Here is a 12,763-nt window from a genome sequence, read left to right on the forward strand (position 1 = left end):
AGCCCATCATCATCATCATCCTCCATCATGTACCATATCTGAACAATCATGTGAAACGAGAATGTGGCCACAAACTCGATCACTGGACCGGCCGACCTAAAGGACGGCTCACGATCCCCATCAGTGCACTAGTCTGAGTAGGGACTCACTCCCTAGTCAGACCCAAAATCGTTAACCATCAAAGTCTAGTAGGACATTATCCCAGTAGACAATCAGATAGGCAATTTCAAAACATAAAATACGGCATGACATAACATTTAAACCACCCTTATCTCACCATATACATATCATTGCAAATAAAAGAGTTTAAGTAATAGAGCCCACCTCAAAAGCTTAGTAGTTTCCTTAACAAACTTCTTGATCTGACTTTAACGAGCGTGCGAACCGCCTTTTGAGAAAATTAAAGTACACATCACTCTCAATAAAGAAAACATTTAGAATGCATGCACTCTAGTTAAAGTCTTTTATCTCATTTCTCGGTTTTCGTACATTTTCGATTATTCGGCGATCGCCCAAGGCGTCACGTGCGACGCCGGTCGGCCGCTTGCGCCCAAAATTCCTCCGTTGGCTCCTCGTAAACTCAAGACTTAATTATTTCCTCACCTTATACTTCCAATTAATTGAGAAACCCCAAACAAAATAAAAGAGCCCAAACAAAACATCCCATTTTAATTAATGAAGCCCAATACTAAAAAAACAACAGAGGCCCACTTTTTTTAAAAAAATGAACAACAGAGGCCCAATTCTTTTTAAAACAAAAGTGGCCTAAATTTCTTTCTTCCCCCACACTTCACGATATTCCTCCTTCTCTCTATTCCTCTCTCTCTCTTTCGACAGAATTGAGAATTTCTCGAATTCCGTCGCCTTTCGTCGCGTCGCTGCTGATCCGGGCTGCTGTTCGCCGACGTCTCCAATCTCCACGGCGGAAAACGCCGCTGCAGCGAAAAGGGAGGACGTCGGTCACTGCTGTTCGCTGCTCGCTGCCGTCGATGTGCTGTCGCTGCCGTCACTGTGCGGCCTCCTCGCCGGAATTGCCGTCGCAGGGTCCGGCCAGAGTCACCGTCGCTGCTGTTCTCTGGCCGCCGCTGCTGCTCGCCGTCTGCACCGAGCCGTCGGTGGTCGTGCAGCCCAGGAACATCACCGCAGCTAACCCGAACAGCCCCGCACAAGCCCGAAACAGCCCCGATTCAACTTGACCGACCCCGATTCAATCCGCAAGATAAGTTCTCTCACTAAATTTTATTTCGATTTTTATTTTGCCGAGAGAAAGTTTGATTGGGATTGTTCGATTGGTTTGAGTTATGCGCGTGTATGATGTACAAAATGCTAACATGACTTGCAATTTGGGAAAAGGATTTATACCTTCGTTGTTATGAAATTGGTTGGGCCGAGGGGGATGAACTCCTTGGCTTGGCAGATTGTTTCTGTCACAGATTGAGCAATTGTTTTGAATTGGAATAGAATTTAATTGCTTGAGCTATGATTTGGTGAAAAGAATTTACCTTGGCTTGGTTGTGATTGAAACAAAACATGGCAGCAAATTTCTTCACTCTCTCGTTTCTCTCTCGGCTCTCCCTCTCTCTCACTGATTTTTGCTTGAACAAAGAATGTTGAAGTGAAAGGATAGGAGAGGAGATAAATGAATCCTAGAATTAAATTTGTGTGACCTTTGATTTTGCAGAATTGAATTGTGGAAGATGGAGGGTGGAAGGTTACTTGAAGCTGGGGAGTCCCCATAGATGGAGAAGTTGGCGCAGGGGAAAGAGAGAGGAAGAAATTTGGGCTTAAAAAAAAATGAATGAATTGGCTCAACAATTATTTGTGGAGTTGGGCTAAAAATATAAGGGAATTTGATGGCCACACACTCTTTTAAAATTGTTAAGGAAATTTGGACTTGATTTGAATTGATTTGGGTCGGCCCAAGTAAATTAATTTATTTTTGTTCGTTTTCATCTGTTTAGACAAATTATTATTTGCCTCGTAGTAACTTGGTGTTGTTCCAAGTACCATAAATACTATACTTCATAAAATTAAAAAAAAAACAACGAGAAGCAAAGCATGACGACAAAATTTTATTTTAACTAAACACGACACATATATTAAATTAGTACTTAAAAGTACGGGCGTTACAGATAACCAACTTGCATATATACAACAAGGTTATTTATTTATCATAAGTTCATAACATGCGCGGAATTTACATAAAAGCCCTTAAAAACCAGACCGTGCCTCCTCCGCTTCTCCAGCGGAAGAGACCAAGACAGAGTATGCATTTCTAGCCGAACAATTGGCGCGGACCTCGCCCTGGCTCCCCGTGAGCACGCCAAGCAGGGACATCTTGATCATGGCGGCGACAAACTTATCAAAGAACAACGTTTGGTTGATGGCGAAGGCGGTGACAGTGGGGCGGGTCCTGGGATCGGTGTAGAGGTCTTGGTCGGAGGTGAAGAGGCCCTGGCGGTTCATGAGGTCAACGTAGTATTTGTTGTCGAATGTGTTGGGCGAGCGGAGGTCGAGGACGGTGGTGTTGGTGGAGTTGGTGGTGGGGCAAGTGGCTTTCAGGTTGTTGGCGAATGTCTTGTCCATGGAGGGGTCTTGAGGGTAGAGGCGGTCGGCGAAGGAGGAGCAATGGGCAATGCCGATGGTGTGGCCGCCAGATAGCGCTACCACGTCCGTGGTGGTGAAGTTCTTGCGGGCCAGGGATGTCAGGAGGGCCGAGGTGTTGCTTGTGGGCGGTGGGAGGTTTGCTAGGGTTTCATTCACGGTGGCGAAGTTGAGGGAGTCGCGTCGCCCCAAGGGAATGTAGTAGTCTGGTCCGCCTGACTGATACATGTATATCCCAAAATTTATAATAGGAATAGGTGTTGTACAAAATAATGTATGGTAAAATTCTATACTCCTACAGTCCTACTGTATTATATTGTGATTTGATTATGGTAAAATAAATGAAATTAAATACTAAGTACTCCCTCCGTCTCGCACTACTTGCACTTATTTCCTTTCTGGGCGTCCCAAGTTATTTGCACTCTTTCCATTTTTAGTAACAATTTATACCTACAGCCGTAATTGTTGACTTTGTCTATCACTCATTCCTTAATCTCCGTGCCCAAAAGAAAAGGTGCGAGTAGTGCGGGACGGAGGGAGTACTACTCTATGATTTTGTATTAAAAACAAAATATTATTCATGTATTTATGATATTAAAGGTCAAAAGGTTGGATGAGAGGCTATATTGGTAGTAGTAGATGAGTAGCAACGAGGCCACAGTTTCTAATATTTAGGACAAGGGATCCAAGTAACATAAATGGGTATTAAAGATTTGGACCAGCGTCATCAATTTATATATTTTTAAATTGAAAATTCTCGTATTATATTTTACTTTATTTCACTATTTGGGCTATCTTTTAAAATTCCCAAATTGCCAAACACCTCTAGAACTTTCTGACGTCTAAAATGGAGAACTAAATTTTAATATATAGTTGAAAATTAACATTTTTTGCATTAATTTTAACAATTAACCTCAAGTCAAAATAGTTGAAATTTTAACAATTACCCGGGCACATAATCAGGTGTAAGGTTGATATCAACAGTCAAAAACCTTACTGAAGTATGAAGCCAATGAAGGTTGAATATGACATCGATACTGAAGTATGATTTCATATGTAAGTTGATTTAAAATAAGGATTAAAATTAAAAATTACTACGAAGGAGAGAAAAATGTGTGAAGAATCAAGTAGGGTAATATAGGTTTAAAAATCAGAATTTTCAAGTTTTAACAAAAATATTACTCCATAAATCACTTCCTCTGGCTCACTGTGATTATCCCACGAAGAGCGTGCTCAAGCACGTCCGTGCGTGCAATATCCGCGTGCTCATATTGTTGTAACTTGTAACACTAGAATACGAGATTGAAGAAATCTAGAATGAAGCACTTACAAGGAAAACAGCATCACGCGCAGCAACGGCCAAAATATCCGCACAAGACACAACCCTACCACACTTGTCATGAACCCTTCGCCGGAGATCGTTGATAATCTTGAACGCCTCCGCCCTCAGGCTCAGATTTGGCGGCGCCGACTGTTCGCCCGGCCCGCTCGCCGACCCATCTAGCAGCACCGACCCATCACACCCCTGCACATATACTTACATCATTCCCATAAATAAAATAATATGCACAGGGCCGAAGCTAGGATTTTTACAAATGGACGAGGGAGATTACAATTATGTATAAAGATAAAATTTACTTTTTTTTAAACAAGGATCAACAATGGTTCTTCGTTTCAATTTACTTACTTGGACAAAACAATCGTGGAAATGGAGCCGAAGCAATCCGGCAGCTTGGCCGATATCATTCTTGAAGACTTTCTTGAGCTGTGTTCTGACAATAGGTGCCAAATTAGGACATGAAACATCATAGTAATTCCTTGAAAGACCCTGAGTTCTTGCACCACCAAAACACAAGCTCAAAATAAGAAAACTACACACCAACAAAATTTTAGAAGCCATTGCAATTTGAGTTTGACAGTTGCATGGAATGATGCATACACATTTATAGATGTGCAATAAATGAAGCCAACTATATATCATTAAACTTAAGCTGAACAAAAGTTAAATTGTATTAAACACGCAATTGTATATTCTCTTAATATATCCCATCGATAATGTGGCTTCAAAAATGGGAAAATTGATCATAAGCACAACACTATAACATAATTCCAGAATTAATTATAACTCATTTACAATCTTTTGGTTATGAAAATTCATCACCTTATTGAATAAATTCATGGTCTTATGTTACTCTTACATAGTTTATTATGTCACATCTTTTCTCACTATTAATTTCACTGTTTTATAGTACTAGTATTAGTTTATTATGTCACATCTTTTCTCACTATTAATTTCACTGTTTTATAGTACTAGTATATTACAAAAATAAATGTTGAGAGAGGGGCCTGCATCCATGGGACTCATCTATTGACTTGCGGCTCACCTATAAACCTACTAAGTGTCCTTGATTTCAAATAGACACATTTAATTACGAAGGAGTTATTCTAATTTCTACAAAACAGTTTTAGATTATAAATTAGCTAGGTATCATTTATAATCCTTAGATTACGAAGATCTACAATAGATTCGTGACTTTTTTTCAATGAATTCATGATTTTTTATTGAATGAATTCATGATCTTATCCCGAGTCGCGTTTCGCTGTTGATTTCACCATTTTATAACTATTTAATACAAAAAATGTATCACCTTTATTAATATTTATCATTATTTTAAAATTTTACACAGCCTAGCTTTGGTTAGATTAACAATAATAATAATTAACAATAATAATTATTGAAAAACTTTCTATTGTTTAAAAATTATAAAAAGTATATTGAAAAATAGTCTTGTAGTTGGGTATCAAAATTAGGCAAGATCACATGTGGCAATCCATAGTACGCCCCAATTATTTGCAATAGTCCAATATCCTGTTACGTGTCAAATATCTTTATGCTTCTTTCCATCTCAATTTTTTTTGTGGTTCTTATTTTTCTCATGCACAAAAAACTAAACAATTTTATACTCGGTTTAAGTAAATATAGCCTTTGGATAAATGGAATCTAACATTTTCAGTTCTCTGTGAATTTAATATTATGGATAATCCTTGATACAAGGATAACTAATCACATTTTAAATTCATATTTTCTTTACAAAATTTAAATTTTACATTGAATTAATTTTAAAAATCATTATTCATATACTATTCATGATGATAAAATTCTTGGAGACTATTTTACTAGATCTCTCATTTATATTTTCACCCACGTTCTTTCAGAAATTTCCTTTATCTAAAATCGAAAAGATGGACCTCTTTATGTTGATTTTGTTCGAAATGTCCTTATTCTCACGACCCGGCATGGTCAGTGCCTAGCCGGGCTCTTTTTTTTGTTCGAAAAAAGACTTTCACGAGAAGGCTATGCACTAGTTAACCATAAGAGGTGCAGTCTTCTTCAATACAGAATTATGTTGGTTCAGTTTATCTATTTTGTATATTGAGAATTTCTCTCGCTTTGACAAATTCTTCATGTTTGGTCTTTCTCTTTTTGCTTGTTGCTGATAGCTTTAGATGTTGGTGTTGGATTGATCAGTGTTTGATGTTGAGGTTTGATCGAACTATGAGGGACTTTTAGGTGCCAAAATTCAAGGGTTTGATCATCTTATTATTGAAACGGACAGCCTAATTATTGCTTGCTACATAATTAAGACCATAGCGGCAGGCCTCACAGTCACTGTAATTTCTTCTTCAATTTTTTCCTTATGGCGTTGCCATCCCTTTTGTATTAAATAAAGTAGGTGTATAGAATATTGGATATTGAAGAATCAGCTGGGAGAATTACAACTTTCCAAATAAACACAATAGAAGAGAAATGATAAGACAAAATCATACACTGATAAAACATTAAACGTTGGCCATGTTTGAATGCAATCTTGCATTTACTTATTGTAACAACGAATCTTTGAAAAATGAACCTTCTTGATTCATTCAAGACACCATAACAACCTATTTACATGTCACAAACGATAATAGTTCTCTGTCTACTTAAGATTTACGATTTACCAGTTGAGCTGCGCTTCATCATCACGACACAACGACACCCAAAACCATATTCAATTTTTCCACCACTTGATTCATGGCAGGCCTTTTGTTCTTATGATCCGCACAATCAAGCCCAATCTTGAACACCTCCTCCACCACGGTCGTCTCGAGATCCTCCCTACTGATGGAGGCATCCACCATCTCCACGAACCTCCCCTTCTCCGCTTCACCCACTCCATCAGCCTCACCTCCTTCCCGTCCTCCCCGGGGAAAGGGAAGCTCGGCCTCCGCCCCGTCAGCACCTCCATCATCAGCACCCCGAAGCTGTACACGTCCTCCGCCGTCGTCGGCGTCGCCGCCGTCGCCCCGTCCAGATACTCCGGCGGCATGTACCCCACCGTCCCCGCCCCCTGCGTCGACACGTGCGAGTGCGCCTTCTCCACCCACCGCGCCAGCCCGAAATCCGCGATGTGGACCCCGAATTCGCCGTCGAGTAATATATTGGTGGCTTTGATGTTGCGGAGGATGATCGGAGCTTCCAATCGGTGGTGCATGAACGCGAGGCCGGCGGCGACGCCTCTGATGATTTTGAGGCGGGTGGGCCAGGGGAGAGGGGGGCGGGGCAGGGAGTCCATGTCATCGTCCTGACGTGTCGTAGAGCCATTGGTCGAGCTCCCTTTTTCTATAAACTAGTATCAACTCCCGTGCTATGCACGGGTCATAAGATTTTTATATAATGAATATTAATACAAATGAAACTATAGAAAATAAGAATTCAAAACAATAGAAAGATTTACAAAAACAAAAAGTACTTATCATGTCCTACTCTAAATTAATAATTTGTTCCTCCTAATAAATAAAAACATTTCAACTTGCAAACGATTTTATACAATTTTAATTTATGATTTAAGTGGAGTAAAATAAATGATAAAGAAGAAATATGTGACTAATGATCAAAGAGTATGAGTTAGTTAGAATACTATACATAAATAAAGAAAATATGTAAGAGTAGAGATCAAAAGAACAAATCAAATTATTATATAAATATAATAATTATATAGTTTAATTATGTATTATTATATAAAAATAGAGTACAATTTTGTGATATTAGTTAAATCTTGAAGTATGTAATAAAAAGAAGATATTTTAGCAACCTCCAATCTTCAAAAAAGATAATGGTAAAATATTCTATAAGTATATTTAAGAATTATATATATAGCAAGTATACTAAATTTAAATGCATTACATCTATTTATACTGTGTTTTATAATTTAATAATTGATAAATAAATAAGAAGTACAATTCATTTTATTATTTATCCTAACCGTCAAATTTCTAAAATTGTTAGAACCTAACTTTAAATATAATAACAATTATAGAGTTTAACATAAGAACTCAAATTATATGATACAGTACAATAAAAGCCCAAAATTAGAGCCCAATTAGTGTACAATAACTAATATACTATTCCATGACACCCTAAGTCAGAATGATGTGCCTCTTTTCTCTCTCTTCCACCCTGCCATGCGCCGCCGCCCAGCCACCCCCACACGCCAGCCTAGCTGTGGTGCACTCCGGCGGCTCCCTCGGTCAGCAGCCACCCTCTACTTTCTTCATCTCTCTTTCCGTCGCCGTTGCCCACCGCCGCTCGCTTCGCCCGTTTTTCTCCTTCCTCTTCCTTTCTTCTTCTCGTTTTTGTCGCACGTCTCTCTCACGGTTTCATGCCACCGCCGTCGGCTCTCCTTCTCTTTATTCCGCTTCCGTCGCCGTCGACCCTCCTGCACCACCGCCGCCGCAGTAACCCATCCTGCACAGCAGCAGCATCGCCGCTTCCCTTCATCTCCGGCATCTCTCTCGTCGCCTCACCCGCCGGATTCCAAGTAGAACCAAACCTGCTATACTGCAATCACAAAATTAGTCCACAAAATGCAGATTCTAGTCCATCTATTTAAAAGTGTTTCAAATCTTCTTCAAGAAGTTTGCATTTGGTTGGACTATTTGAGAAGCCACTATTGCTCCATAGGGGCTGCCTTTTTCTATCCAATGGTTGTCATTTCTCAAAATGACCAAAAGGGTAAACAAAATAACTTCACAATTTCCCGCCAAAAAGGGCAAATAAGTCTTTTCATTAAACTGATACTTTAGATTATGATAGATTCGTAAATCAGGACCCGATCCTGACCCGTGGAGCAGAACCCGAGGACCCCGGACGATGTTCGGGTGGCGGATCAGGCCTAGGGTTTCCATCTCGGCCCGGAATTCGCGGAGGCCCTGGAAGGCGTCGGGGGAGAGGCGCATGGGCGTAGCGAGAAAATCACGCCAGCGCGGGCAAAATTATATCCAGAATAATTTTATGAATTTTAATAAGAGGCATTTAGTAAAGAAGTTGATATATATTTGGAAATTTGTACCAAAATATAGAAGGATGAGTGGGGATTTGGATGTGGCCAATTGCCCCATCTAAACATAGGCTAGCTACGCCCCTGGAGAGGCGCTTCACGGCGACGACGGCGTCGGTGCTGAGGCGGGCCTTGTAGACCAGCCCGAAGCTGCCGTCGCCGATGATCAGATCGCTGGAGAAGTTGTGCGTCGCGGCGACGAGCTCCTGCATCGACACGTGGGGGAGGCTCGTCGGGTCGAAGGTTGCGCTGTCGCAGGGGGAATAGTTCGGGTCGGGTCTAGGGTTGGGCTTCGGCGCGACCAGATTGCGGGATCGGGTTTGAGGGGCTGAGGAGCGGCGGCGGCGGCGCTGCTGCTGCTGCTTGGATTCGGTCTTGCAGATGATGAGGATTGAGGCAAGGATTACGGTGACCACGAAGAAGCTGGCGATGGCCGCCAGAATTGCTTGGAAGGTTTTATCCATAGAAATTGATTGATTTGGAGATGATGTCAGATGAAATTGAGGAGCATGGGGGGTTTCCTGGTGATGGATGTTTCGGTTGACGAGAGGGGATATGGGGGAGCCGCCATTAACGGTGAGGAGAGAGAAAGGGAGAGTTGTTGAAGATGAACACTTGTATTCTTTTCTGCAGTGTAGACCAAGGTGGCTACAGTCAACGGTTCCATTTCGTTTTTCATTTTTTTTTGGCTCAATTTTTTAGCAAAAGTACTCCTAGAATAATTGAATTGGTCAGTACCCTTCATGAACGTACAAAAGAAATATTGAAGTATACATCACAACGTGCACTAATCTACTCCATAAAATAGGGATAAAAAGATGGCTAGTTGGATCAATAATATACAATCAGTTGGTGAATTTCCGAACCAAAATGTGTCTGTTTAGCTAGGCTTTATCTCATTCCCTGAGTAATCTAGCTGAGGATTGCCGGACGCAAGGGTTTGGTGTTATGGTATGAATGAATTCTGCAAAATTATACTAAAACTTGCATAAGAGACAATACGAGAGCGAGGCCATGGTTTGATGTGCATCTTGTAAATTATCAGTAGAGTAGAAATCTGTTTGCCTGGGAAGATGAACTCCTTGGGAATCTTTACCTTGCCGCGAATCGGGTTGATGGAAAGCACGACGGATGGACAAGTGCGGTCGTATCACAAATCTTTGGTTTTCTCTGTGTCAAACTTTGTCTCGCAGGTCACTTAGAATTTGAAGGATGAGGACCCAAGAGCTACTCAAGGGCGCCTCGCTTGGAGAATTCTCATACCACCAAAAGTACAAATGCATGTATAGTTCGTATTGCAAGGAAAACCCAATACCAAAAATAGATTGATCAAATGTTGCATAGCATGAATCGATGATGATCGATGCATCCTTTGCAATTAGGAGCCAAAGTTGTTGGAGCATATTACTTCCAACTACATAATCTCAAGTCAATTGTGGTATTACGTTCGATTGTGATTGATGGAACATATCCATGTACCTCCTCTGACCTCAGGGACCTGATTGATTGATTGATAAAAATATGTGAATTTCTATGTTTTGTATCATATTTTGGTCGATTTGAAACATACAAAATAAATGAATTTCCAAAGTTTAGAGCCGAACTAGAAGACCAAAAAGAGAGAGAAGACTTTTTTGGCAGCTTACGTTGTGAAATAGAAGTGGGTGTCCAAATCTCCCCCAAAATAGATTTGTCGATCGAGAGAACAATATCAGATTTTGGAGTGAAGATGCATTATGACCTTTGCTTGTGTTGTTTGTGTTTTTAGGCAATATATGTTGTTGGTGTTAGTTTGCCTTTTTTTTATTTGGTTGGGATGCTATTGTGTTTTTCAATTTTTGGATTGACTAAAGGCCAATTTTGGTCCTTAACATATTGCGATTTTATGATTTTGGTCCAAAACATTATCTTTTGAATTATTCGGTCCCAAACAAATAAAAACGGGTCACATTTGGTCCATTTTGGACGATTCCGTCAAAAATTTGACGGTTCCCCCCTCCAGCATCTCCGTCGTACCATCACATTCGGTCCTCCTCCTCCTCCCTCTTTCTATCTTTGTCACGTCCTTCTCTCGCTCTTTTCTTCTCAATTAGAAGTTCCAAATTGAAACATTGCCTTCTCGGTGTCATCCCCCTCTGCCTCAGAATCGATTTCGCGGCACCCTCATTTCTCCTCGGACATGCCGGCTTCCGACTCCCGGTGTTCTGCCGCTGCTGCTCATCATCAAGTCGTCGTCTCGCCTCCTCTCCCTCTCCCCCACCCCCGACCCCTCCATCGACCACCTCCCCCTCGCTCTCGCCGTCGTCCAAGCACCATCCGCTACGGCTGCCTCCCCCCGCCACAGTTCCACCTCCTCTCAAATCGTGGCTGCGGCAACACCGGAAGGTATCGTCGTCGCTACTTTTGCCGGAGATGAAATCAATCGGATACACCCCCGATTGCGGCACCAGCAATTACCTATTTCTGACTCTTTTGAAAATCGGTCAATTTGGGGAAGCGGTGGAGGTGTTGAAAAGGATGGGGAGGGCGGGATGTGTCCCTGATTGCGACAGCTACGGGGGATTGATTGCTGAGTTGAGCTAGGCGAGGAAGGTGGACGTCGTGGCGGAGGTGGTGAGAGAGATGATGTAATGAGGGGGTGAGGCTGAGGGATGAGACGGTGACGACGGTGGGTGAGGCTGAGGGATGATGGAAGGTGGACGTCGTGGCGGAGGTGGTGAGTGAGGTTTGGGTTAATTACATATTAGACATTAATAAAACATAATTATTAACTCTTAATCCGGTTTAAATCGAATTAAAATTTGTTGACCGTAAAATTTTTGACGGAACTGTCCAAAATGGACCAAATGTGACCCTTTTTTATTTGTGAGGGACTTAATAATTCAAAAGATAATGTTTTGGACCAAAATCATAAAATCGCAATATGTTAAGGACCAAAATGAGCCTTTAGTCTTTTGGATTTTGCATTTTGGCTTTTTACTGCTTGTCTGAAACTTTTGCCCGCCGCATGCCAGTTTGAGCCTTTTTCAATTAATTAAAGAAATATATAAAAAGAGTAAATGAAATAATATGAGTGGGCAAGTTAATTACGTGAAACAAGGAGAGGGAGGGCTGCAAGCTTAACAATGTTTATTTTATTTCATTGAGTATTATAATTTAAGGATTTAATTAGGGTAAGATAATTTAAAATAACTAATGAATTTAGGATATAAACATTTGTATGCAAAATTGTAGTACTAATATTGAAAACTGTAGGGATATTTTCCATGTGAAATATAATTGTTCAGTATAATATCTATATATCATATTACTTTTATATTTTGAATTATATTTACATGTATTATAGATCTAAATTAGTTGCAATCTATCACTATAATTATGCATCTATCCCTACAATTATGGAATTAAATTGGTGTTAGGTTTTGAATTTTCAAACAAAATTCTATTCATTTAAAGTTTAATTATATATTACAAAATTGTATTCGTGGATTCTGTTAAGATTTGAAAATTAATTCTACAATAATTACTTGAACTACTTTATTTTTTAATATAATATTGACGTTAATTGACTATGTATTATTTTAATTTCTTTATTTTGCTATTCTTATTATTATACTTTTGGGGTTGTTTACAATACTTTTTTTCATAACTTACGAATTAGTATTATTTTATTTACTAATGTTAAGTTTTATTAATATTTATTTTAAAGTTAAGAGTTTAGGATTTAAGTTTCATGGTTTGGGTTTTTACTGTATAGGGTCACTATATTGCAATGAAATGAA

General features: G+C 40.0%; 3 protein-coding genes across 4 annotated transcripts; all 3 read right to left on the reverse strand.

Annotated features, from left to right (window-relative positions):
• Window positions 1–2,075: 2,075 nt before the first annotated feature.
• On the reverse strand, window positions 2,076–4,707 carry LOC121810437 (peroxidase 12-like). Its single transcript, XM_042211206.1, has 3 exons — window positions 4,292–4,707; window positions 3,935–4,129; window positions 2,076–2,823 (listed from the first exon to the last, which is right to left on the reverse strand). Exons 1-3 carry the CDS (start codon window positions 4,583–4,585, stop codon window positions 2,212–2,214), a joined length of 1,101 nt encoding a protein of 366 aa, XP_042067140.1. The 5' UTR covers window positions 4,586–4,707; the 3' UTR covers window positions 2,076–2,211.
• A 1,722-nt stretch (window positions 4,708–6,429) lies between these two features.
• On the reverse strand, window positions 6,430–7,236 carry LOC121810459 (serine/threonine-protein kinase PBL36-like). The gene has a single exon (XM_042211226.1). The coding sequence runs from the start codon at window positions 7,215–7,217 to the stop codon at window positions 6,675–6,677; it is 543 nt and encodes a 180-aa protein (XP_042067160.1). The 5' UTR covers window positions 7,218–7,236; the 3' UTR covers window positions 6,430–6,674.
• A 708-nt stretch (window positions 7,237–7,944) lies between these two features.
• On the reverse strand, window positions 7,945–9,724 carry LOC121810445 (putative serine/threonine-protein kinase receptor). 2 transcript variants are annotated; one of them, XM_042211214.1, is made up of 2 exons: window positions 8,994–9,724; window positions 7,945–8,477 (listed from the first exon to the last, which is right to left on the reverse strand). In XM_042211214.1, exons 1-2 carry the CDS (start codon window positions 9,443–9,445, stop codon window positions 8,294–8,296), a joined length of 636 nt encoding a protein of 211 aa, XP_042067148.1. In that variant the 5' UTR covers window positions 9,446–9,724; the 3' UTR covers window positions 7,945–8,293. The 2 variants fall into 2 exon arrangements, with proteins under 2 accessions (XP_042067148.1, XP_042067154.1); XM_042211220.1 differs by having other exon boundaries at window positions 7,945–8,482.
• Window positions 9,725–12,763: the final 3,039 nt, after the last annotated feature.

The sequence above is a fragment of the Salvia splendens genome, chromosome 1, assembly GCF_004379255.2.
Source record: "Salvia splendens isolate huo1 chromosome 1, SspV2, whole genome shotgun sequence".
Taxonomy (NCBI): Eukaryota; Viridiplantae; Streptophyta; class Magnoliopsida; order Lamiales; family Lamiaceae; genus Salvia; species Salvia splendens.